We start from the raw sequence: 27867 nt of genomic DNA, 5'->3' as shown, positions 1-27867 counted from the left end.
ATAAGAGTCAGAGGTAGAGTGTTCAAAGAAAAAACACATAATATTTTTCTGTAGGACTTCATAACATAGTTGGGGCGATAATATTACAAATGATGGTGATAAACCCTGTGATAGCCAAACACAGAAGAAGAAAGTCTGTATTTCTGTAACCAAGTTGTGCATTGGTCACCTGTACCAATCAATGTTACAAAAAAACCTGGATTTTAAAGCATAAGTTAAAAAAGTATATAGACAGCTTACAACCTTACTCTCCTGCCCTATTTTGTTCATGTGGCTTATATCTATTAATGATCACAATAAGAAATATTAGTACTTATAAAGTATTCAAAATTTTTTTATTAATATGTTTAAAACTAATAATAAACCATTTTATGATAACACGAGTACTATTTTAAAATTTTAAAAATTTTCTTAAATAGGCAAAGAGTGTTAATGTTTTTACATTTTTGCAAAACTCAATATCTGGCTTAAGAGAAGACAGCTTGATACTCATTTCTGCTTCTGAATTCAGATACATGGTTTTGATTACGTATATACAGAAAATAAGTCCTCACACAGACATGAAGTTGCAAAAGGGAAGAATAGTTTAAGAGCATTTTCAGCCAACTGTAGATATTCTTCAATTCTGTCTCCAAAGTTGACATATTTCTTTTAAAGGTTACTACCACGGGGGGTCTGACATAGTGTCATACACGTTTTACAATCTGTTGCATTAAAATCCATAGGTCTCTTTTCACCTTTGACTGATTTTGGGTAAAACACTGGTTCACTGAGTTATGAAGATCTTATAAATGTCAACATATTTCATTATCAATATAAAAAATTCATCAATATCACCCTTGGTTTCCCCAAAAAAAGTCTGTAAGTTTTGAGAAGTTGTTAAGCTCAAGAATGCAGACACAGTAGGTGTCCAAATTTTAATTTTCATCTGAAAATTTAAAATTTAGCTTTGTTAATAAATACTGTCAATTGTTTTCTTTGAAGACAGGCTCATTTAGTTCATTTTTGAGAAAATGTCTGAGAATTACCCAAGACTGAATAACCATATTTTTTCTGTCAATCACACTTTCATTAAAATAGATGTTCTGTGAAAAAAAATTTTTGCCAGTTTGCTTGTAATTTCAACAATCACACAAGTGCTCCCCCTGGAGATAATCATTTCATGTCAGTATGTAGCAGATGTGTTTTATGGGTTCTTACCATTTTTTCACATACAGTATTAAAAAGATGGACTTAAAGGTCTAGATTTAATAAAGTTATTTTTATTGTTTCATCAATATGATCCCTAAGTAAAATGAAAATACAATTGAAATATGTTTTGTTTGTTCATTTGCTTATTTGGGTGAATATATGATGGTAAAGAATACAATGACTTTAGTTGCATTTATTTTTACTGCTTTGCTTAAGCCTTTGGTGTCATATCCAAAAAAATAATTGTCAAAACCAATGTCAAGGAGATTTTCCCCTATGTGTTTTCCTAGGAATTTTACTGTTTTGGGTCTTACATTTAAGACTTTAATCCATTTTGAGTTGATTTTTGTGTAAGGTGTAAGAGAAGGTTCCAATTTCATTCTTTTGCATGTGCATATCCAGTTTTCCCAGCAACAATTATTGATGACACTATCCCTTTCCCATTGTCTCCCCTTGGCACTCTTGTTGAAAATTAGTTGATGAAATATATATATATATATATATATAATATATAATATATATATATAATATATAATAATAATATATATATAATATATATATAATATAATTATATAATATATAATTATATATATATATAATTTCTGGGCTCTCTATTCTGTTCCACTGGTATCTTTGTCTACTTCTATGCCATTGTCATACTGTTTTGATTACTATAGCTTTGTAATATAATTTTAAATGAGGAAGTGTGATTGCCTAAAGCTTTCTTAAGATTGCTTTGGCTCTTCAAGGACTTTTGTGGTTTGATACAAATTTTAGAATTGTTTTTTCTAATTCTGTGAAAAATGCTTTTGGAATTTTGATAGCAATGGACTGAATATTGTATATTGCTTTGGGAAGTATTGATGTTTTAACAATATTAATTCTTCAGTCTATGAACACAGGATATTTCTATTTATACCTGCTTCAATTTTTTTCATCAGTGTGTAATAGTTTTCAGTGTACAGGTCTTTTACCTCCTTAGTTAAATTTATTCTTAAGTATTTCATTTTTTTGATACTATTGTAAATGGGATTGTTTTCTTGATTTCCTTTTTGGAGATATCATCACTGGTATAAAAAAATGCAACTGATTTTTGTATGTTGACTTTTTATCCTACAGCTTTACTGATTCATTTATTATTTCTAACATTTTTTATGGAGTCTTTAGGTTTTCCATATATAGGATCATGTCATCTGCAAAAAGCAATAATTTTACTTCTTCCTTTCTGATTTTGATGCCTTTTATTTCTCTTTCTTATCTTATTGCTCTTTCTATTACTTCCAGTACTATTTTGAATAGAAGTGGTGAGAGTTGGCATCCTTGTCTTTACCAGATCTTAGAGTAAAAGCTTTCAGTTTTCCTCCATTGATTATGATGTTAGCTGTGGGCCTTTCATAAATGGGCTTTATTTTGTTGAGGAAATTTTCTTCTGTACCTATTTTGTTGAGAGGTTTTTTTAAAAATTATGAATGGATTTTTGACTTTGTCAAATATTTTTTCTGCAGCCATTGAGATGATCACGTTTTTTATCTTTCATTTTTTAATGTCGAGTATTTCATTGATTGATTGATGTGCATATGTTAAACCAACTTTGCATCCCAGAGATAAATCCCACTTTGTCGTTATGTATAATCTTTTTGATGTGCTGTTGAATTCAGTTTGCTAGTATTTTATTGTGGATTTTTGCATCCACAGAGATATTGACCTTTCTTTTCTTGTGGTTTCTTTGTCTTTGCTTGCCTTTGGTATCAAGGTGATGCTGGCCTCATAAAAGGCCAGCGTTTGAAAGTAATTCATCTACTTCTGTTTTTTAAAAAGTTTCTGCACAGCAAAGGAAGGAATCAATGAAATGAAAAGGCAACCTACAGATTGGGAGAAAATATTCATAAACCATATATTTGATAAAAGATTAATATCCCAGGGCTTCCCTGGTGGCGCAGTGGTTGAGAATCTGACTGCCAATGCAGGGGACACGGGTTCGAGCCCTGGTCTGGGAAGATCCCACATGCTGCGGAGCAACTAAGCCTGTGAGCCACAACTACTGAGCCTGCGCGTCTGGAGCCTGTGTTCTGCAACAAGAGAGGCCGCAATAATGAGAGGCCCGCACAAAGTGATGAAGAGTGGCCCCCGCTGGCCAGAACTAGAGAAGGCCCTCGCACAGAAATGAAGACCCAACACAGCAAAAATAAATAAATTAATTAATAAACTCCTACCCCCAACATCTTAAAAAAAAAAGATTAATATCCCAAACATATAAGGAATACATGTACAATACTCAATAGCTAAAAACAAAACCAAACCAAATAACCTAATTAAAACATGGGCACAGGACCTAATAGATGTTTTTCCAAAGAAGACACACAAATGGCCAACCAACATGAAAAAGGTGTCCAACATCACTAATCATTAGGGAAATGCAAATCAAAACCATAAGGAGATATCACCTCATACCTGTTAGGAGGGCTGTTATCAGAAAGTTAAAAGATACGTGTTGGAGAGGATGTAGAGCAAAGTGGTACACTGGTAGTGGAAATCTAAACTGGTACAGCCACTATGGAAAACAGTATGGATGTTCCTCAAAAATTAAAAATAGAACTACCACATGATCCATCAATCCCTCTTCTGGGCATATACCCAAAGGAAATGAAATCAGTACATCAAAGAGATATCTGCGATCCTATGTTCATTGCCGCATTATCCACAATAGCCAAGATAGGGAAACAATGTAAGTGTCTGTCAATGAATAAATTGTGATATACATATAACATATAAAATATGAATATTATTCAGCGCTAAAAGAAAGAGATCTGGCCGTTTGTGACATCACACATGAACTTGGAAGACACTATGCTAAGTGAAATAAGCCAGACAGAGAAAGTAAAACACTGTATGATCTCACTTGTGGAATCTAAAAAAGTCGAATACATGGAAGCAGAGCAGAATAGTAGTTAATGGTGTGGAAAGTGGGGAAATATTGGTGAAAGGATACCTAGTTGCGGGTATGTAGGGTGTTAAGTCTAGAGATCTAATGTACAGCATGATGACTATAGTTAATAATACTATATTGTATTATGTATTGTATTGTGACCAGATTTCAGGTGCTCTCACCACACACACACACAGAGACACACACACACAAGGTTAACTATGTGAGGAGATGGCTATGTGAATTAGCTTGATTCTAGTCATCATTTTACTATGTATATGTAAACCAAAGCAGCATGGTGTACACCTTAAATATACACAAATTTTACCTTTTAAAAAAGAATACAGTAACTACTACTATTGTTTGGAGCCATTGCCTTGATTTGTGCTGCAGTTTTACCTATTATTGCCTTTGCACCAAAACAAAGTGAAAATGACAAGTAATATATTAGTACTATGATGGAAAGAGTGTTGTCTTCATGGGCCACTCTGAGATCCACTGCTCCAAATATAGCTTTGTCCCAGGCCCACAACACCTGCTCTGTCATAAAACTCTGTCAAAGTCTACTTCATGAGCTCTCTTACTCCTTCCCTTCCACAACTTCACTACTCATCCAGACTCTCACTCTTTCTCATCTTAAATATTTCCATTATTTTTCCATCAGCTGTCATACTCTTCATCTTCCATTATCTTGTTCACACTGATTGTAGACTAATATTGTTAATCCAAACATTTGATGCTGCCCCTCACGGCCTTAAAACCATTTAATAACACCTCAAAATTAAGTTCTCACTCCTTAGCAAGGACTTGACAACTTTAATGACTCAGTTCCTACCTGTACATCTAAACTCATCTTTCTCTACACCAACTCTGAACACAAGTTGTGTTCCAGCCATATACAAAATCCTTCAATTTTCCTGAATAGAAACATGCTATTGAAAGGTTAGGTAGTCTTTCACAGAATAATCTTCTTGGGGTTCCCGGTTCCTTCATCTTCCTGTCAAGCTCACAATCATTCATCAAGACCAATGGCAAGCCTCCCTTAGTCTCTCCTGAATGACTCATGCATGGTTAATAACTTATCCCTGTTGGTGATGGAGGGGTGGGATGTTTCTCAAGACCTTGACAGCTTGATCTGAATTTAGATGGCTCCTTGACTCATTATGAAACCTGGTTGTGTTCTTACACTGGACTCAGTAAGTAAATTATTGAGTTGTTCCTTTACTAATTCATGTCATTTATTTATTAATTCTTTAACATAACTAGACTTCAACATAGGATTTTTTTTTTTTTTTTGCATCTTGACTATATGCTTTTCACAGTGAAGACCAGTAGGCATCTGTTAAGTGATTATTTCTTTCATATTTGATGAGAGAAGAAAAGACTAAAGATAAAGAAGAGGATAGCATACAGCTGCGTTGGGCTATATGTTCTGAAAGGGAGGGCATACTTCTATGTATAACTTATGAGGTAAGTCAGAAAGAGAAAAACAAATATTGTATATTAAGGCATATAAGTGTAATCTAGAAAAATGGTATAGATAATTTTATTTGCAAAGCAGAAATAGAGACACAGACATAGAGAACAAACATATGGCTACCAAGGGGGAAGGGGGTGGGTGGGATGAATTGGGAGAATGGGACTGACATATATACTCTACTATGTATAAAATAGATAACTAACGAGAACCTACTGTATAGCACAGGGAACTCTACTCAATACTCTGTGGTAACCTAAATGGGAAGGAAATCCAAAAAAAGAGGGGATATAGGTATACGTATAGCTGATTCTCCTTGCTGTACAGTAGAAGCTAACACAACATTGTATAGCAGCTATACTCCAATAAAAATTAATATAAAAGAGAACAAACATCAGAGAAGCTGCTTCACTTGTACATCAAAATGGTTAACTAGATTTTACTTGTTCTACTATTACTTAGTTTGGTAGAACTTTCAGGAAGAATTTGATATGGTTTGAAGGACATAGTGATATTTTTTCCAATTAAGCCCAAGTTTTTCAGAGGGATTTTATTTGCATACTAGCAACAGTTAGAATAAACAAATTAATGTTTATTGCACAATTTAAAAATCATCATACTTTTTATGTTATATACCTTTTCCCTTAGCATAACTGTGCAAATTAAACTAAATATTAGCATTCAATGCAGATCTTACAAGTATAAAATTAATTTTCACTATTTAGTACACAGATAAAAAGTTGAAAAAAGCATATTTACTGAAATTATTTTTTGCTTTAAAGTGTCTTATCAATTTACTGTCATGACAATTGAGATCAGATACTGCCTATTTAGGCACTCAGTTTCTTTCTTTAAACCTAATCTTATTTTGAAAAGTAAAAGACATTAACTTTCAGATTTTTTCAAGTATATTTAAATGAATTTGAAAATAAATTGCACTCCTCTTTCTTATTAATCTTACTAATAATTCTTCTCAATCCTGACATTTTACTAATCTTCTATGGTTGTTCTAATTAAGTCAGAGTTTTGAGTTTTGAGAATAGACATCTTTAGGAGCTAGTTTAATAAAATTCACTTTATTAGGATAGAGAATATTGATTTTCCAATAAGAAAAAAAGGTGGAAGTTTTACTGAAGTTTTAACTTATTACAATTAATACATATCAATCTCTTTTGAAAGCTTGAGTCCTAAGTTTTCATAATGCTAATTTAAATATTGGTGTTATCCTATACACTGTATACTTCAATATTCTGGTCATAATATTTGCATAGAAATTTTATAATTGCTTCCTTTCAATATAATTTGTATCAATTTTCCAATAGCTGCTTCCTTACATTTGTCTCCTGTCACTGAATAATATGAATGTGTACCACTGAAAAACTCAATATAACTCATTTTTTAAGCTCCTTGTGACAGATATCATGTACTCTGATACAGACCTCCCATGCTTACTATTTGACAATCCCAACATGCTCATAATCAATAATTACAAGTTCAGTCTTTTAAATCTTTGAAAGACTTAAGGTCTCTCAAATATTAAACTACATTATGAAATGCATCTTCTAGAAAAAAATAACTATGGATAAAATTACATTAGAATTAAAATTAACTATAGTAGTCACCATTGGCTGTCTACTCAGCATCCAGTTCCAGTTCCTTCATTCATAACAGAATCTGATTTTTTTCAGTTATGCACCCCTACATCATGCAGCCCAAGTGCCCTGGTAGGCATCTCTCACCCCTAGTATCATGGTGGAACTTGTTACTCCTAGGGTCACAGTCTCCTTGCTTGTGATTAGTTTAAGAAAGAGAACATGACCTGAATATAACCAATGACTTGTGAACAGAAGTCTTCTGGTGGCTTCGGACAAATGTTTTCTTATCTGGAGGTAACCTCCAGATAAAACTAGCCCCCTTCTCCAGTGGATGTTGTCCTGTCTGGATGTCATAATTCAGAGATGCTACAGTTATCATTCTACTAGATCGAAGGTGAAGGCAACTCTAAGGATGGCAAAGCAGAGATAGGAAAGAAAAAAAACGAACCCAGGTCCTTAATTTTCATTCTTAAGCAGAATCAAGAATGAACCAAACCCTGAAGCCATTTTCTTTTTCTGGACATGCTGTAATATGAGAAAATGCTCTTCTTTAAGTTGTTTGAATTGGGGTTTCTGTTATTTTCAGCCAAAAACATTCTAACTTATAAAACAGAGAGCTAAGCTTTCCTCATTTAACAATGGGAAATTGCTGTCCCTGTCTGGGTGGCCGTCCTACAGTTAGAGTGATGACCAGAATCAGGGCCATGCCTCCTGCTTCTCACACTAGTGGTCTTTCCACCAACTTATGCAATAGCTATTGCTCTGAAATTCATGCTATTTAATAATGGCAAATAATGGCTAATCGAGAAGTTATTACAGGAAGGAGAATTCAACTATCAAAGAGACCCAAATTGTAGGAATGATGAAAGGAATCCCAGAAAAACTCATTACCTTATTACCCCAAAATATTTTGAGGTTGTCTATTATAAAAAATAATAAAGATAATCTATTTTCAGGGCTAAGAAATGCAGAACATTAGTACAAAGGAAAAATAAGCACTAAAATAGGAAATGTACATACGTCTTTCTCTCCTCTTCTCTCCCTCCCTCTCTCTCTGTCTCTCTCTCAACATGTGTAAATTTAGTGTCTAATAATATGTTTCACTAACTTAAGAACAAAAAGGCATGAAACAGCTCAGTCAGCCCTAGCATCATTCTCACTCTGAGAGGCACAGCTTTGCTACACAGATACTAACAGAGACTCTACAGCTTCTAGGACTTTACTTACTAGATGCACAATTTAAAATCTTTTAATTACAGTAATGGTTGAATAGCAGCCCACTAAAAGACATGTCCAAGTCCTAAGCCCCAGAACCTGTGAATGGGACCTTATTTGGGAAAAGGGTCTTTGCAGCTGTAATTAAGCGAAGGACCTTGAGAGGAGATCACCCTGGATTCAGTGTGGGCCCCACAGCCAATGACCAGTGTCCTTAGAAGAGCAGAGGGAGCTTTGAGGCAGGACACAGTGGACATGGTCACGTGAGTGTGAGGGCAAAGGCGGAAGCGATGCTGCCGCAAGTGAAGGGGTTCCTGGAGCTACCAGAGGCTGGAAAAGGCAAGGGAGGATGCTCCCCTAGAGTCTCTGCAGGGATGCAGACCAGCCGACACCTTGATTCCTGACCTCTGGCCCCCAGAACTGGGAGAGAATAAACTTCTGCGATTTTAAGCCAAATTTGTGGTAGTTTGTTAGGCCAGCCTGGGAAACTAATACGATTATACAGTACTATTTGAAAATGAACAGTCCAATTTGTGTTTTAAAGTCAGTAGTCTTGAATGAAGGTAAAATGACAGAAAGAAAATGATGAAAAATTTGTATATAGCCCTGTTTCTCTAATAAGATATTAGTTTCTTAAAAAGCAAAGAATATATCGGTATTTATTTTGAGTCACCTAAAGTATGGTTAACATCAGGAAGTGCCTAAACATAGGTCTCAAAATTGACAGACGGCATGAGAAAAATCACATGGTTACCTCAGCAGATTAAAAAAATAATATAATTGATAAAGTTCAACACCTTCTATGAGAAAAAACCCCTCAATATATCAAGTATAGAAAGGATTTTTCTTTAAAGTTTATTACCAAAATTTATTGTACTTCATGCACAGTCCCTTTAGTACTGGAAACTTGGCAAGGATACTCTCTGCCAGTGCCTCACTGTAACATAGGTCCTAGACAAGAAGTTAAGAAAAAGGTTAAGAAAGGAGAAGATAGAACTATCACTATTTGTAGACAATATGATCACTGACATGTAAACGCTAGCAGCATTAATAGAAAAATAAATTATTAACACAACTAAAGTATTCAACAATACTGTCAAATACAGTCAACACAAAAAGTCAGCAGGACTTCTCTACACTAGCAAATATTAACTAGAAAAAATAGTACCTTCACAATAACAAGAAAAGCTGTAACATACCTAGGGATTTCGTTGGAGAAAATTTTAAACCTTAAAAGAGGAGCTGAGTAAAAAGCATATTCCATGTCCTTAGATAAACTGCTAAGGTAACTTTAGAAAGTAAGAACTGAGCGTGTTTGGGGAACAATGTTCCTAACAAATGCCACAACATCGTGTGATCGGTGGTTATTTAAGACAAGTGGCATGTTAGTGGTACAAGAACAAACAAGCAGACAGTACAGAGTAATCAGAGAAAAACATATGTGTGTGAGTATAAGATCTATGCCACCACAATACCTGAGAGGATAGCTCATTTAACAAATGGACGAGTGATAACTGAGTCCCTAAGTATTAAAAAAAATAGATTTCTGTTTAATGTAGGACTCCACAAAGTGAACGGACAGAGGTGAGAAATTATTTACAACATCTAAAATTGAAGTAAGACTAGTGTTTAGAATAGACAAGAAAACATTATAAAACAGCCAGAAAAATAAACGGCCCCCAGTATGATATGGACTAAAGATATGATCAAAGAATTCGTGGAAGAATAAACTCAGAAAGCAATTGTGCATAGGAAGAATTTCTCAAATTCACTGGGAATAGAAAACTGTATGTTAAAACGCAAATGAATATCACTTTACACCCATCAGATTTGGAAAATAAATGACTAATGGAAAGTATCAATAAGACTGTGAGCATACAGAACCCTCAGGTGCCCTGCGGATGTGCAGAGTGAAGCTGCTCTCTGAAAAGTCATCTGGTTGTACGTACTTAAGTACTCACATATCCTTCACGCAACGATCTTATTCTTTTTTATATATGCCAGAAATTTTCTCACATTGGGGCATAAAGACACAGAACAAAAATCTTAATTACTTCATTGTTTGAGGTAATGAGAAGTTGCTGGCAATCCAGTTTCTATCACTAGGAAAATGGAAAAGTAAAATATAATGGATATAAACTATGGGGTATCATGTAACAGTTAGGTGCAACTGGCAAAATGGAGACACAGAAATGCAAATAGGTCTAAAAGTCATAATGCAACATGAATTAAAAACAAACATAGTAAGTTATAATACAATATTACCTAAGTGAATTAACAAAGCAGGACATGTTCAAAAAATCAACAGTATACATTTATAAGATTCACATAAAGTTTCCCATCAAAATCATTATAATGATTATGGAAGCAGAGAGATGAATGGGATTAAGAAATGGGAATAAAATAGATTAATCAAATATTATAGAGATGAATGATGATAGCATCCATTAACTTAGCAATAATGATTAAATCAACCTTTGCAGCTGCCTTCTATCACACTAGAAAAAGAAAGAGGAAAGAAGGAAGGAAGAGAGGGAGGGAGGGATGGAGGAAGGAAGGAAGGAAGGAAGGAAGGAAGAAGGAAGGAAGGGAAGGAGGGAGGGAGGAAAATCCACTTCCTAAAGAAAAGTCCACTGAATGATATGTGAAATTGTAGCAGGTCAACTGCTATTAACAATTATATGGCTATTACAACTTTTCAGTGTTCTGAATTAGTCTTCAGCTCAGCTCTCTATGGCTTAGTATGTGGTAACTCCTAACATAGTAACTAATGGGCACAATTATGTTTTGCTAGTAAAGGACACAGAGTGGAAAGAGTATTGGTATGATCATTAATGTATATCAATTCCAAAGAGTATATATATAAGAAAGCTATAAGAGACTCTGGTTACTTCCCTATGCTTATGAGACCAACTCTAGGTGAGATCCATGACTTAACTGCGAATCATGTTTAGCTTGTTTACCTATATATACTTACAGCATCTAGACAGGATATCCAGCATTATTTATATCTTTTTATTTAGATTAAAAAATGCATAGCTTTAAGTAACAGAAAACTCGAATATCAGTGATTGAAATCTGTGGTAGGCAAACTATGGCCTGTGGGCTGGATTTAAATAAATTTTGTAAATAAAGTTTTATTGGAACACAGCCATTTGTTTACGTATTGTCTGTGGCTATTTAATGTACTACAAGGGCAGAGTTGAAGAGTTGCAACAGAGACCTTAGCATCTGCAAAGCCTAAAATTTTTACTATCTGGCCCCTTACAGATAAAAGTTTGCTGGCCACTGATTTAAGCAAGATTTTTTTTTCTCACATAATAACTTAGAGGTAGGCAGTTATTGGTGTTAGTTTAGCAGTTTGATAATATTAGAGGCAACAACTCAGGCCCAAATACAGGTATTCCCCACTTTTCAAAAGTTCTCTTTAGACCACTTCCCATTTATTAAAGACCTACATCAGCACCTGTTTTCGCCAGCATTTCTCTCAAGCTCATCTCCTCAGGGCACAAAATGTCTGCTGCATTTCCCGCTATCATGTTTTCAATGTAGAAAAAGGGAATAAGGGACATTACTGGCTATATCAGAAAATATAAATTCCTTTCTAACCTTTTAGTAGGCTTAAAATTTTTATCTCATTGGCCAGAAATGTACCTCCATAACTGCAGGAAGTGTAAAAAGTGATCATCTAGCTCTTTCAGTCTCTATATTGAAGATGGGAATGGAAGAAGTGAGTTACAAATGGGTGGATGATGAGTTAGCAATTAATTCAATTAAACCCCATGCCTGAACTGTCAGAGTTGCATCATGTTTTGCTTCAAATACAGTACCTATCTTGTGTATACCTCCTACAGGCTATGAGGGAAAGGGGATACTCTCACTTTTGCCAGACCAAAAACATCCCTTCCCAAATGAAGATAAACAAAAATTTAAATAGTACACACTAGAGTTAGATCAAAACACAGAGATACTCCAGGTCACCTGACCTAGTCACGGGAGCTTTTTCTCCAGCTGGTCGTAGGAGAGACAGAGATTCGAAGCTTGAGAATGTCTTGGTGTTCCACTGCTGTCTCAGAGAGGGAAAGAGCCACATAAGTCAAGGATTTCGGGCAGCCTCTAGTTGCTGAGAGCAAACCTTCTTGACAGCCAGCAAGGAAACAGGGACCTCAGTCTTACAGCTGCGAGGAACTGAATCAGCCAACTCCAGAAGGAGCTTGGAAGCAGGTTTTTCTCCAGAGCCACCAGATAAGAGCTCAGTCTGACTGACCACTTGACTTCACGCTCACGGAACCCTCAGCAGAGAACCCAGCCATACTGCACCTTACGACCTACAGCACTGTGAGCTCATAAATGCCCGTTTTTTGAGACCCTGAGTTGGTGGTACTTTGTTACACAACCATAGTAAGTGAAAGTTATATTCCAATTATTTGTCATTAAACTGCATAAAAGATCCAAGTTTGGGGATAATAATGAGTCTGACCACGTGAGTTTATCTGCAAGATGGAACTGGAATAAAAGACAGGAAAGTTGACTTTTACATCCACCATCAGAGAGTCAGCTGTACTAACTCTAAGACTAGGAGAATATCATGTAGCCCTGAGCTTAGCAGGACAATTTCCACTACACCAAGACAACTTTTTATGAAAGGGTAAAAAGGAGAATAGTGGAGAATTACAGACTACTGCAAATCCAATTAAATTTTCATTTTATAGTACCCTGGATTTCTAAATATGATTAACTTGATTCAAAGACATAGAAAAGGAGAACTGGGGTGGGAATAGTTGCATAAAACTTACAATCCCTCTTTCTCTTTTTCTCCAAATAAATGGGGGAAAACCCCTAACTTCCCTGAATATTGTATAGCAGGAATTTAATCATTTCTTCAGGATGTCAAATTATGTGTGAAAATAATTCTGAGTAGAACAAATTCAACACTTATTTCACTGAATCTCAAAGCCTATGGTTCCCTAAATTGAGAACCTGTTCTCTAATCAACAAAATCAGTTTAGTGGCTACTATTGGTTTGTAACCTAAGATTGTTTAATGGGTAATGAAAATTTTACCTTTTGTTATTAGAAGTATTAGATAACTCTGCAATGACCTATATGGGAATAGAATCTAAAAAAAGTGTGGATATATGTATATGTATAACTGATTCACTTTGCTGTACAGCAGAAACGAACACAACATTGTAAAGCAACTATACACTAATAAAAATTAATTAAAATAAAATAAAATGGCCACTGGGCCAATGTAAACACACACACACATACAAAAAGAAGTATTAGGTGTAAAAAGGACTTATAATTTTTAAAATATTATATAATTTGAAACAAATATGAAACAGCGTTATTTATAAAATAAAAGATGCTACATAGATATTTATAGCAAGGTACAAAGTAATAATTCAAGAATAAAGTCTCACTAAAATATTCTTCAAATTTTAAGTTGTAAATGAATATGTATTCATTACTTGAAGTATAATATATAACTTTCCATTAATGGTAGAAAAACAATTTATCCTCAGTGAATATTATGCAATTAGCTTTTCCCTTATTGCATCTGTCAGATATTATACAACTAAGCAGACTTTGTTAATGGGTAAGAGATTTTTAAAAATCCAAAATACATTGATGATATTCTGAAAGAATAATTAAGGGCACTGGATCTAAATCCATTAGATAAATGTAACAATGCTTCAGAAATCATGGAAATAATGTCATAACAAAATTGTGCTGTTGAATATTCTTTCTCAAATTTACTATCTGATTTACCACGGAAAATGGCTTGTTTGAAATTACAAGTTACTTTATCATGCAAATTGGTCTCAAAATTTTTCTAACGTTGGTATGAATTATGTCTCTGGTTTCAAAGATGCAAAATCTGAGGCTGAAATGACTTGCACAACCATAACTGTTTTAAGTTTCACATTGTCTTACCTGAAGCTGTCATCTCACTTTCTGAGCTATGATATTATTTGCATTTTACAGACAGGAAAGTGAGAGAAAGACATTGTTTAAAGCATACTATGTCTTCCTGATGTAGCCCCACTGCAGAGGGTTGCCTCCTACACACACAAGCGAGTAGTTTTAAAAAGTGAATAAAGACAATAATTTTCCTAACATAAATCATATTGCTGCACACTCTAAGTCAAGCCCAGATTAATCATACAGATATTTTCTAAGAGTCTGATTCCATATTTCTCAGCGAACAGGTATCTGTCATAGAGCAATAGGTTATAAACAAGTCCTGATTGCTGAGTGATTGCTTTTCCATGGCTTTCTTAAGCCACACAGAATGATTCTTATTGGAGATATCTTAGATGTTGCAAAATTTCAATTGACCTTGACTCAAGTATTACAAACATCAAGTCTAACTCTGGGAGTTCCCTATTATTTTGAGATCACAGCTCCATAAATCCCCTCCATCCAAAGGTCTTAACCCATGGTCTCTCCTGCTGATCTCTGAGAGCTGTCCACTCACAGCCCATCCATCTCTGTCAGTGAAGGTGCATCCAGCCTTAGGCATTTCTCCCCTTCATCTTATCCTACATAAAACCAACTTTTCGTATTCCATTTCTATGAGTCTTCCCTGAGTGACTAGCACTAGTGCTCAGATATTATGAGACAATTAACAGATGATCATGGATTAACTGTGACTGTCACAGGAACCAACGTGTGTGTCCATAGGAGCTTCTGTTCAAGAAACTGAAACGTCTTCAAACTAAGAGATTACAGCTAGATGAATGAATGAATAAATACACAAATGGATAAGATGCCTCAACCCAAATAAATGATTATCACTCTGGGAACTTCTGGTGGGTATTTCAGGAGAAACCAAGCCTATGCTCACTCTTCACATCGCACCAAGTGTGTGCTCATCCAAGCATTTAGCCATTTCTTCAGGGAATCAAAATGAAAACGTTCAAGATACCACACTGTACACATGTGCTGTTTCTACACTTACCGATGCTTTTGCTTCTAGCTTTAAGGACATGCTATGTTTATAGGGGGCTGTTTTTCATAAGGACGCCTTCATCCTTTCCCAAATTCTCTCAGATGTTTACTTTACATATAGATAAACACGACAACTCCAAATAGGAGTAAAACAGAATAAAACAATGTTTTTAATGTCAGGTTATAGGGAATTTAGAAATAATATTGGTCTCAATATGGCCATCGCTTTTCTGGCATCGAGTAGAATGGGAACTTCACACAGCACTATCTTCATTCATCCTTCTAAGGGATTTTATTTATATTTTCCTCACTACAGAAAGCACTCATATTTACTTTATTAAAATTTCTATAAACTGTTTCTTTTTCATCTGCTTTGAAAATTAAGGAAAATTTATTAGCTGATTCTATGTAAATTGCTTTAGTTCAGTTTTCATTGAGGATAAATGTGTTTTGAATATCTGTTATGACAATTATATATAGCTACATTTTCAACCCTAATGCATTTTTAATAACTTCTTTCAGCAGCTAGTGATTTGAATTTCAAATTTCTTTCTACCAAGAAGTAAAAAAAAAGTATATACCGTTTTATAGCAGTTTCATATAAAAAAACTGATTTATGCAGCAAGATCTCTCTCACAGTAAACATATCAAATGTCTAAATGAGATCAGTAATACTCATAAGCTTTATAATATGTACGTTTCAGCTAGAGTATAGCATTAAAGTTGGTAAAAAAAATAATTGTATCCTTAGATTATTTTGCAGAAGTCCTTCACTTAGGTTGGAAACATTTTGTTCATTTGATTGATTATTTTAATTTATTGCTATTGAGCACTACAGCAGATTTTAGGGCATATCAAAATAACCGACTAATCAGAAGTTTAAAGTGTTTAAACGTTAACAAATAGGACAATTTGGGAAATCCATAATGGTCTACTTCTTTAAGCCATCTTGAAAATGAAGTATTTTTTTTCCAATTCTGGAGATCCAATATTTGGACTGAGCATTAATTGTTCAAGGGAAGACAAAGATTTTAAATATGTCAGCCTTTTTCATAAAGAGATCTTTCTTTATTGACCTGATCATCAGAGGGAACTATGGGAAATTTAGAGCTTTGCCATGTTCACATCTGAAAAAAAGGATTCATAATTCTATAAATGGAAAAAGCCATGGGAAGTGATAGTTCAGTCTTTGATTTTGAAGAAGCGAAAGTATATTTCAGGATAAAAATGTCACGAACATCTGTGATTGTTTTTATTGCCTTGATGGCTGGTTGTCCAGGCCTTGGACAAATTAACCCCATCTGACCCCTGGGGTGGCCTTCTGGACACTAGCTACACCCGCCCGCCCTGTCACAGGGAGGGGCAGCCCCAGAGCAGAGCAGGACTCACACAGTCTCCAAAGTTCTGTCTTCTCTCTTCTTAAAACTCTTTGCAAATGTCAGTATTTTTAATAACGTTATGGTAAAATTAACAATTATCTCTTTAGAATTATTACATTTTTCAGCTAGGAGTATATTTAAAGAGTCTTGGTAATTACTATACAGTTTATAAATTTTACTGGTGAGGATTTTCATGTTTATTCTACTAGCATTTCCTCATTTAAATGGGACTTTTCATAATTTTCTATCATTCCTTGAATTAGCTGGTGTTTTTTTCAGTCAAGTATCAACTTTTTGATTTGTAACTCTCAATAAATTTATAATTGAAATACCTGTGAAATATCTTGGATGTCACCATAAGGCTGGAACTAAGGTCAGTGTCTTTTATAGAAGACGGTTTCATTTTACACTGATCAGGCTTTGACAGAGAAGTGTTGACATACATCCACCTTCACATTAATTCTGTTCAGTAGATTTCCTGGGCAGTTTCACTACAAACTGGCTGTACTTCTAATTGTTTAATGAAATATATATGTGAATATACCATACATAAATACTTCAAAATCTAACATGTCAAGAATCACCTTTTTTTCACCCAGTCTCGACGAACAGCACGACCATTCATCCCTCACCCAGTCCTGAAAAGATATCGTCTTACTCCTCTCTCTTCCATTTCGCCAATATCCAATCAGTTACTAAGTCTTCTTAATTCTACTGACTGTACCTAGAAAATATCACCCAAATCTATCTCCTCTCCATTCACTTTACCCTTCTCCATTTAGGACCCTGTTGTCTATTACGGGGAAGTGGAAATAATGATACTATAATATTTAATTATATTGTTTTTCTGTATATAGTCTATTATCCCATTCATTTGATGTGATGTCACGCAAATTATTTTTTTCTGAATACGTATTTGAAGATATGAAAAACCATTTAAAACACTTCACAACTGCTCTATTGCTCACAGGATAGAGGTTAAACTCATGAGGAAGGTATTTATGACCCTTCACTTGCCTCACCCACTTCCTTTGTGCTTATTTTCCACCACTACAGCCCTCCTTTCAGAGTTTGCCAACACCAGATTCCTCAAATTTTCTTCAACTCACCATGCAGTGTAGCTTCAGTACTTGTAATCACCCTTTTTCTTCCTCATAGAATGCATCCCTCTCCATTATTTTGTTTTGTCAAAACAGAGTAATCTTAAGAAGCCCTTTGGAAAGTCCTGATTTCCAAAGGTACACAAGTGTTCCCTTTTACTTTTATTACTGCACTTCATCATACTTCATTGTAGTTAGCTATTTATAACCTAGCTTTCTTGTATCGTAAGATCTTAAAACAATAATGATAATAACTCTTAACATTTTTTGACTGCTCTAGACAGTCTTTAAAGAGTTCACATGTAGTATCTTATTTACACCTCTTGGAGGAGTAGGGCAATTACTGTCACTATTGGAAAAATAAGAAGAGTATCTCATCTCTTCATCTTCTGAGCCTCAGTGTCTATCTAGTCACTAGGTATCACAGTTTCACAAAACTATATATTATATTATATTATATTATTAAAATAGTCTTTTCTCTGTTTTCTTGGATTGGGTTTGACAGTCGGATCCCAATATTCAGGGCGGGGCTCTTTTCCTTTGTAGCACAGCAGAAGTTACTCTCAGTGGCAAGATGCACCTGTGTGTTACTTGTGGTACCCAGTGAAAGCAAATATTTACATGGAAAGTTTTTCCTTTAATTTGAGCAACATCAGAGTTGCCCAATGGTAATATAATTTTGGTGGCTAGGGAGAGCTTTATCATGTGTGAGTGATAAAGTGTGGCAGTATTGAATAATAGAAGAGATGATAAAAGAGAATTTGAATAATGCTAGCTGTACACGCTAAGAAAATAAAGAAGCAAAAATCAGTGTCATAGAGCTAGTTAAGAAGAAAAGTAGTGAGGTTGACACAAATATTTTGGTCTGAATGCCAAAGAGACATTTCAATTTTAACATATATAAAGTAAAAGCATGTGATTTTTTTTTTACCCAGAGCCTATAATAAGACAGCCAGTGAAGCATTAGGCAAAACTTGCTAAAATAGTATCAAAATAAGAGAAGAAACCATTTACATATTTTCTTGAAAACAACCGTTAAGATTTCTTATTATTGATGAATCATGATCAAATTATTCTCCTTAACAGAACTGGTCTAACTTCATGGTTTTAATTCACAATCACTGAGGAAAAAAATAAGATAAAATTCCTGAAAGGAGATTTAAATCACTAGGAAACAAAATTAGCCTCCCAACTGCTGGGAATAATAAGTTGTAATAATAAAAACCCTGAATCTCCAAAACATTGCCATGAGAAAAGTAAATTTTAGCTGTCACACACACTGAATCTAGTTATTAAAGTGCTTTAGGAAGTTTCAAGTTACAGTCAGTGATATCTGTTCACTTATTTATTGAAAGATGAACTATTCCTATTCTCACTGAACTGCACAGGATCTTTCATGACTTAATTTTCACAGACTGGAGAGACAGCTTACACACATAAAGTGTGTATGTTTTGAAAGCGTTAGTCATAGTTTTCTAACAATTTTTATTTAACCTACTTATATCTGCAGTCATTCTTTTCCTTCTTTTTTGTTAAAATGAATGCTCTCTGGTTCTGTTAAAAGACCAAACCCTATTATACACAAGAACTTTTTAATCATCACAGTTTCTGTCTACTAGATTGTTCCCTTTGGCATATAGGTGCATTACAATACATGTCGTATTTAAAAAACATATCTGCTCTATATATTGGCTCAATTTTACAGTGAAACATCTTGAAAAAAACTGCCTGAGTAGCTATTCGTTCCTTACCCCTCAATCTCGTGTAAGCTACTCCAGGTGAAATAAGTCCCCATGTTTCACTGAAATAGCTCTTGGCAAAGCCACCGAAGACCTCCATGTTGTCAGCCCCATGGTCCCTTTTCTGTCACCTTTCTCAATCTCTCAAACTAGACACAGATGACCATTTGTTCACATTTTTAGCACAGTTTTCTCTTAGTTTCCAATGGTTTACCCTTAGTGTTATTTTTCTCATCTTACTGCCTGCTGTTCTCAGATTTCTGTTCTGGCTCCTCCAGCTCTGCTAATCCTCTAAGTGTTGGAGTGTTATCTCCTTTTTCTTCATTCTTTCCCAAGGACATTTTATCCAGTGCTACAGAATAAAGTGCTATCAGTATGCCAATGACAGTCAGATAAATAACTTTATCAGTGACATTTCCCCCACCCGAACTCACATTTGTTTATCTAATTGACTACTTGACATTTTGGTTTGAATGCTTAATAGACATTTCAAATTTAACATATGCTAAGTGAAACCTTGTGATTTTTACTCAAAGCCTGCTCTTCCGTCTTTCCCATCTTCATGAACTGCGCCATCCTTATCTCTGTTGCTCAAGTCCATGAGTCCTACCTTTCACTTACACTCAACATTTAATCCATAGGTACATCCTGTCCATTTTCACAAACTATATCCAAAATGTGTCCTTTGACCTCCAACTTTAGTATAAACACATTCATTGGAGTTACCACCACATCTAGGCTAGACAAATAACGCCTAACATTTTCTAAACTAACCATACACCAAGTAAGTAGTTATATGCTTAGCTATAAATTTTCCTTTGTTAATAACAACTAATTATATTTAATCTCGTTGTATGTCTACAGTACCATTCATTCCTTACAACAGCTCTCTGTGGTAGGCACTATTAAAATCTTAATCTGTCAGAGGAGAAAAATTAGGTACATAGAGGTTAAATAACTTATGCAATTTCACACAGCTGTTAAATATGGAAGCTGGATTCCAGAGCCTACACTCTTACCCACTGTGTAATGTGGTTAAGATTCTTTTTCATTCCAACTTTATTACTGCCATGTCATTGACCCATAACATTGTGTAAATTTAAGGTGTACAACATAATGTTTGGATACACATATATTGTGAAATGATTACCACAATAAGGTTAGTTAACATCTCCATCACCATTGGTCAAAGGGTAAGATGCATAAGTTCTGAGGAGCTAATGTACAGCATGGTGATTACAGTTAACAGTGCTGTATTATATACTTGAAAGCTGCTAAGAGAGTAGATTGTAAATGTTGTCACCACACAGACTCAAAAGGGGTTAAGATTCTTGATCTTTCTCAACAGTCTGTTTTCCAGGGTGATCTTTTTCCTTGTTAAATTTATTGAAGAATGATTTATACAGAGTAAGTTACCGCCATTTAAAGTGAACAACTGAATGAATTTTGACCATTGCATGTACCTTTTAAACCACCACCACAATAAGAATAAAGAGCGCTTCCATCATCCCCTAAACGCCTTAGGTCCTTTTGCAGGCCAACCTTCCGTCTATACCTCCCTCAAAATAGGCAACCAAGGGGCTTCCCTGGTGGGGCAGTGGTTGAGAGTCCGCCTGCCGATGCAGGGGACACGGGTTCGTGCCCTGGTCCGGGAAGTTCCCACATGCCGCGGAGCGGCTGGGCCCGTGAGCCATGGCCACTGAGCCTGTGCGTCCGGAGCCTGTGCTCCGCAACGGGAGAGGCCACAGCAGTAAGAAGCCCCCACGTACCGCAAAAAAAAAAAAAAAAAGGCAAACAAGGATATGATTTTTTTTCTATAAATAAGAATTTTGTTACTACAAATACAAGGGTGAAATTATATAATATGTATTATTTTGGGTCTTCTGTCTTTCAGTCAGCATTATGATTCTGAGATTCATCTGTTATTATGTGTATCAGTAGGTCTTTCCTTTCAATCATTCAGTGGTTTTCCATTGATGGATGTACCACAATTAGTTTATTCATTCTCCTGTTTGGGTTGTTTCCACTTGTAGGCTATTTTGAATAACGCTACTATGAACATTTTCGTACATATATTTATTTGGACATGGCTATTCATTTGCGGGGAAGGGGAGTAAATTTCTAGAAGTGGAATGGCTGGACAGATGTATGTTTACTCTTTTAAAGAAACTGCCAACTGTTTTACAAAGTGCTTATAAAATTTTACATGTCCATCAGCAATTTATGAGTTCTACAACTCTGGTTAGTTTCAATCTTTCTAGTTTTAGCCATTCTAATGGACGGACAGTGTTACTTTGAATTTAAATCTTGCAGATCACTGGTGATGTTGAGCATTTTTTCATGTTCTTGTTTGCTGTTCATATATCTTATTTTGGAAAGTATCTGTTCACATCTTCTGTTCAACCTAAAATACTTTTGTTCAACCTAAAAATATCCTATTATTGAGTTCTAAGAATTCTTTAAGTATTCTGGATATGTGTTTCTGGTCAGAGACATGTTTGCATGTATTTTCCCAGACTTACCTGCCTTTTTATTTTGTTAGCTAGATCACTTGAAGAGAAAAAGTTTTAAATTTCAATATAGCTCAATTTACCAATTTTTTCTTATGGTTTATACTTTTTGTGTATATTTGCTTATTACAAATATTTGCTGAGAAATATTTGCTTATTACAAAGTGGAAAAGGTTTTCTTCTATACTTACTACGGGGAGTTTTATAGTTTTGGCATTTAAATTTAGACCAATGATCTGCTCTGAGTTTATTATGTGTATAATGTGATGTAAGATCAATGTTCATTTATTTACAGAGACATCTAGTTGTTCTAGCACCATTAGTTGGAGAAAGTTTCTTTTCCTATTGACTTGTCTTCATACCTTTGTCAAAATGCAACTGGCCATATATGTATCAGTTCATTTCTGACCTCTCTATTCCCTTCCATTGATCTATATAAATATCCTTTTGCTAAAATCATAATATCATGATTTGTCACTTTATAGTAAGTCATGAAATCTTATAAATTTCCAACTTTGTTCTTCTTTATTAAAATTGCATTGGTTAATATAGGTTATGCAAATATCCATATAGAATTAGTTTGTCAATACCTACAAGAAAATATTCCTGGAATTTTGATAAGAATTATGTTACATATCGATTTAGGAAGAATTGACATCCTAACAATATTGAATTGGTATCAATCTAAGAATATTTTATTTCTTGCCATTTATTTAGGTCCTCTTTAATTCAGCTATTTTCCATAGTTTTCAGTGTAGAGATTGCACATGTGCTTTATAATTATTTGTTGGCACTACTGTAAATTGAGTTTTTTAAAAAAAATTAATTTAGCAAGTGTTAACTGCTACTATTTAAAATGCAAATGATCATAAAATGTCATTCACTAAATTCATTCATTAGTTCTGGTATTTGTTTTGAAGACGATCATGCATTTTCAACAAATGATTATGTCACTGAGCATAGAAACAGAGTTTTCTTTTTCTTTTCTGTAGGTATTTGTTAGATGCTTTTTTTCTGATTAAGGAAGTTCATTCTGTCCTTGATGTTCTGAGGGTTTTAAATCATAAATGGATGTTGAATTTTGTCTTTATATGCATACAGAACTGTCTTTCTGTATACATTTAAAGGATCCCATGATATATTTTCTCTTTATTTCTACATTATTACATTGGTCGATTTTCAAATGTTAAAACAACCTTGCATTTCTGTCGTAAATCTTACCTGATCATATGTTATCATTTTAACATATTGTTGAATTAGATTTCCTAATATTTTGTTTAAATGTTCTGATTTGTAGGGATACTGATCAGTCCCTTTCCCCTAGTGTCTTTGTCTAGTTTTGGTTTTCAGATATCAGTCTGATAAAGTGAGTTGGAAAGGGTTTCCTCCTTTTTATATTTTCCTTAAGTATTTACGTGGATTAATTTTTTCCCTTTAAATATGTTGTAGTATTAACAAGTGAAATGATATGGACCTGAAGTTTTCTTGGTGGGAAAGTTGTGAACTATAAGTTCAAAGTTTTTATTAGGTCTTCAGCTATTGAATAAGACTGGGTAGTTTGTATCTTTCAAGGAGTTTGTCTATTTCCTTTAAGCTGTCAAGTAGAATTTGTAGTGATAACCCCTCTACTCTTACCAGCCTTTGATTTTTCTTATTTTTTTCCTGATAAATTCGGTTAAGAGTTTATCAAGTGAGTGATTTTTTTTGTAAAAGAAACAGCTATTGACTTTACAAAATTTCCTGACTGCTATTTTGGTTTCTGTTTCATTGATATTTTCTCCTGCATTTATTGTTTCTTTCTAATGTAAGAACTCATAGCTATACACTTCCCTATACTCACCGGTATAGCTCTATTCCACACATGCTGATATTTGTGTTTTTATTATCTTTGAGTTTAGAATACCTGCCAATAGCCTCTGTGACTACTACATTGCCTTGGAATTATTACCCCTTAGACTATGTTAATTACCAAATATTTAGCATTTACTAGATAACATTGATTTCTAATTTAAATAATTTATGGTCAGAGAACACACTCTTTATGACCTCAACCCTTTTCAATTTATTAAGACTTGTTCATATTGAATCAAAATTATCTGCATATGTGTGTCTTTTCCTCTGGAATACAAGCTCTTTCAGGGCAAGGACTGTGCCTCACACATGTCCTCGTGCCCCCCAGTGCATCGTGTAAAGCAGACAGCTTATACTTATCTTTGTCTAAATTATTAACCCTTATAGGTGGTTATAATACTGCTTATAATGTTGCCATTTTGCAACTAGAAGATGGCTGAATCATGAGTACATGGACTCTAGGTGCGCTGGCTAGAGAGCGTCCAGCCAGGGTACAGCATTGACCAGCAGGCAGGCGTTCTGACCAGGAATCCACAGAATATATACTATGCTCAGTCTTCCAAAATTTTACTCAAAAACTAAACATTACAGACTTACATTTCACGACCTGGCAGTTTGTCATTAAGTCAGGCTTAAAATTATTGCCATGGTCATCATCATCATACAAAATATCAATATGACTTCAGGCTGCAAATAATTTTTCATATAGTAAGAACCTGCATCACTGTGTTGGTTGTTATTTGATACTCTATCTTAAATAGTCTTCAAAAGAGACATGTAATATTACAATTTTAAAATCCATGTCCTCATGAGAAAACCAAACTACTATGAGCTTGTAAGTGGCTGGGCAGGAACTTGAACTTGGATTCTCTATTAGTAAATCTATATTAAAATACAGAATACCTCATAGAGAGTTAAAGAAATTCACATTTTAAGCCTTATGATATAGGTTCAAATCTAATACAAAAGATTGCTAGTTATTTGTGTAATAGGATTGGTTAGCATATTACTGCTGAATAATCTATTTTTAATAGACTTTAATTTTTAGAGCAGTTTTATGTTCACAGCAATATTGAGCAGAAAGTACAGAGCTTTCCCTTATGCAACCTGCCCTCACAAATACATAGCCTCCCCCATTATCAATATCCCCACCAGATGGTACATTTGTTATAACTCATGAATCTACCTTGATACAACATAATCACCCAAAGTCCATATTTTACAGTAAGGTTCACTCTTCGTGTTGTACATTCTATGGCTTTGGACAGATTTATAATGACATACATCCACCATTATAGTAGCATAAAGGGTAGCTTCACTGTCCTAAAAATCCTCAGTCCTATGCCTATTTATCCCTCCCACCCCCCTCATCCCTGGCAAGCACTCTATTTTTAATAAAAGAAGAAATTAGCACTGTACCTCACATAAAATAAATTCCACAGACTAATGACATTATTCAGGGTAACTTACTCTATGTTACCACCAGTGAGGAATTACAGTCTTTCCTGAGCTTATGTAGGCATTCTATCAAAAAAGCAATGCTGTTTCACAATTCTGCATTCTGATCATGAATCTTCCACATTACTATCAAATACTTAACTCTTTTTTGACATTATCACCAGAGATAACTTTCAGCAGCACATTTAGCATCATTCTAGGGCAATTTCTTACATACTTTTAATTCTTAGGAAATTGCTATTTCATTCATAGGATTTAAGTCACGTCTCTACACATCAGCATACATGATGATCGTTCTTGTTATGCTGTAAAGAGCAAATGCTTTGTACATTAACAGTGTCATTAACACTGCTAACACCAGCCTCAAAAGTTTTATCTCCAAAACATTGCCCACGCTTTAAATCAAAGTAAAAAATGAACAATTAACCTGAAAAGAGGGAAAATGCCTACTCAGCACCTTGGGAAATGATCTGGTTGAGTTATGAGTCATCTCATTTTGCAAAGTAGCAATAAAAATGAGTCTTTCATTTTGCAGAGGTACCACTGGCATTTATAGCAGATGATTAAAATAAAGGAGAAAAACAACTTTTGCATTTTATCAGTGCAGGGACATTTTATCCTGGCCATGCATTTTTGCCTCTGCAGATTTCATCTATCAAAAGAAGTGTCTCCACAGTTGTTGCCAAGGGTACAGTTATTCCCCAGAGATTCCAAAGACCGTGACTTACCTTATGAAAGTTTCTGAAATATGCTGCCTTTTCATCTGGAAATTTTTCTAGCCTTCTGGGTCCTTTACTAGACGCCTTCTTAAAAACCAACCAGCAACGTCTGAAAATCTGAAAGTAAATAAAGGAATCCCATTATGTCTTTTGTACGTGAGTTTAGTAGCATCAGGGATTTATCTATTCAACTAATCCAGGGGGAATAAATTGTTTTACATGCACTTATCTTACAGAGAGAAAAAAACTGGGAATTCAGAGGCATGCTATTCTTTAAAATTATAGCAAATTTTAAAAACAATATTAAATATAAACATAAATTTTATATGAAAAGATTTTATGCTATGAGATTTTCAGTGCACTGGCTTCAATCCTCTTTAATCTAACTAAATCATCTGGGTATCAACACCATATAAAGGATTTATTCTCACCATCCTGGTGACAAACAATTCTGTTTTCCATGATAATGAAGTAAAAATTTACTAAGATTAAGCACTTTCATAATGTTCAATATTCTTTGGAAAAACATCACATTTAAAAATTAACTTATAGTGTTCATTATAAAAAATGCTCATATACTCCTTTAGAAAATGAAACAGATTTTATAATGGACACATCTGTCACGCCCTTCTATGCTTTTATAGCACCTACTATTTACTAAACACTTATTATGTGCAATACATTTTAAAATTTATAGACACATTTAATCCTCATACCTACTATATGAGGTAGGTTGTCTTCATTTTAGGATAAAGATAGTAAGACAGTAAGAGTGTCAGGATTTGAACACACATCTGTCTGAACACACATCTCTTCAGCTTTGTTTAAAAAAAAAGTAGGGCTATATATTACACAAACACAGGCCCTTCTTTCTGGACTCTTCCTGATTTTACAGGAATAATTCATGTTGGCTCTTACAATGTCACCTGATGCCCACCTTAAAACCCTCCATCCACAGGTATGTTTAAGTCAAATCAATAAAATGAAACTTTTTTCAATAACTAAAGAGGTCTAGAAATGCAAATTTATTTCAAACTTTTATAGAAATGCATATTTTTGCTGGAGTTTACATTCGCTATAGCCAGAAACTAAGATCACTGTATTTCTGTTCTATTTCTTTTTTTTATTTTTTAAATTTATTTATTTATTTATTTTTAAACATCTTTATTGGAGTATAATTGCTTTACAATGTGTGTTAGTTTCTGCTTCATAAAAAAATGAATCAGCTATACATATACATACATCCCCATATCTCTTCCCTCATGGGTCACCCTCCCACCCTCCCTATCCCACCCCTCTAGATGGTCACAAAGCACCGAGCTGATCTCCCTGTGGTATGCAGCTGCTTCCCATTAGCTATCTATTTTACATTTCATAGTGTATATATGTCCATGCCACTCTGTCATTTCGTCCCAGCTTACCCTTCCCCCTCCCCGTGTCAAGTCCATTCTCTATGTCTGCGTCTTTATTCCTGTCCTGCCCCTAGGTCCTTTAGAACCATTTTTTTTTTTTAGATTCCATATATATGTGTTAGCATACGGTATTTATTTTTCTCCTTCTGACTTACTTCACTCTGTACGACAGTCTCTAAGTCCATCCACCTCACTACAAATAACTCAATTTCATTTCTTTATATGGCTGAGTAATATTCCATTGTATATATGTGCCACATCTTCTTTATCCATTCATCTGTCGATGGACACTTAGGTGGCTTCCATGAACTACCTACTGTAAATACAGCTGCAATGAAC

General features: G+C 34.6%; 1 protein-coding gene across 1 annotated transcript in view; it reads right to left on the bottom strand.

The window, feature by feature from the left end:
* The window catches only part of DOK6 (docking protein 6), a 408133-nt gene that overhangs the window by 242795 nt on the left and 137471 nt on the right, over positions 1–27867 (bottom strand). The window contains exon 2 of the mRNA XM_082668201.1: positions 26126–26233. Coding sequence (XP_082524327.1) covers positions 26126–26233 — 108 coding nt within the window. The remainder of the gene's footprint in view (positions 1–26125; positions 26234–27867) is intronic.

This window comes from Grampus griseus (genome assembly GCF_964374135.1).
Source record: "Grampus griseus genome assembly, chromosome: 12".
In the NCBI taxonomy this organism is placed as follows: domain Eukaryota; kingdom Metazoa; phylum Chordata; class Mammalia; order Artiodactyla; family Delphinidae; genus Grampus; species Grampus griseus.
Note: the sequence above shows the minus strand (reverse complement) of the source record. Positions and strands in the feature narration are given on the sequence as shown.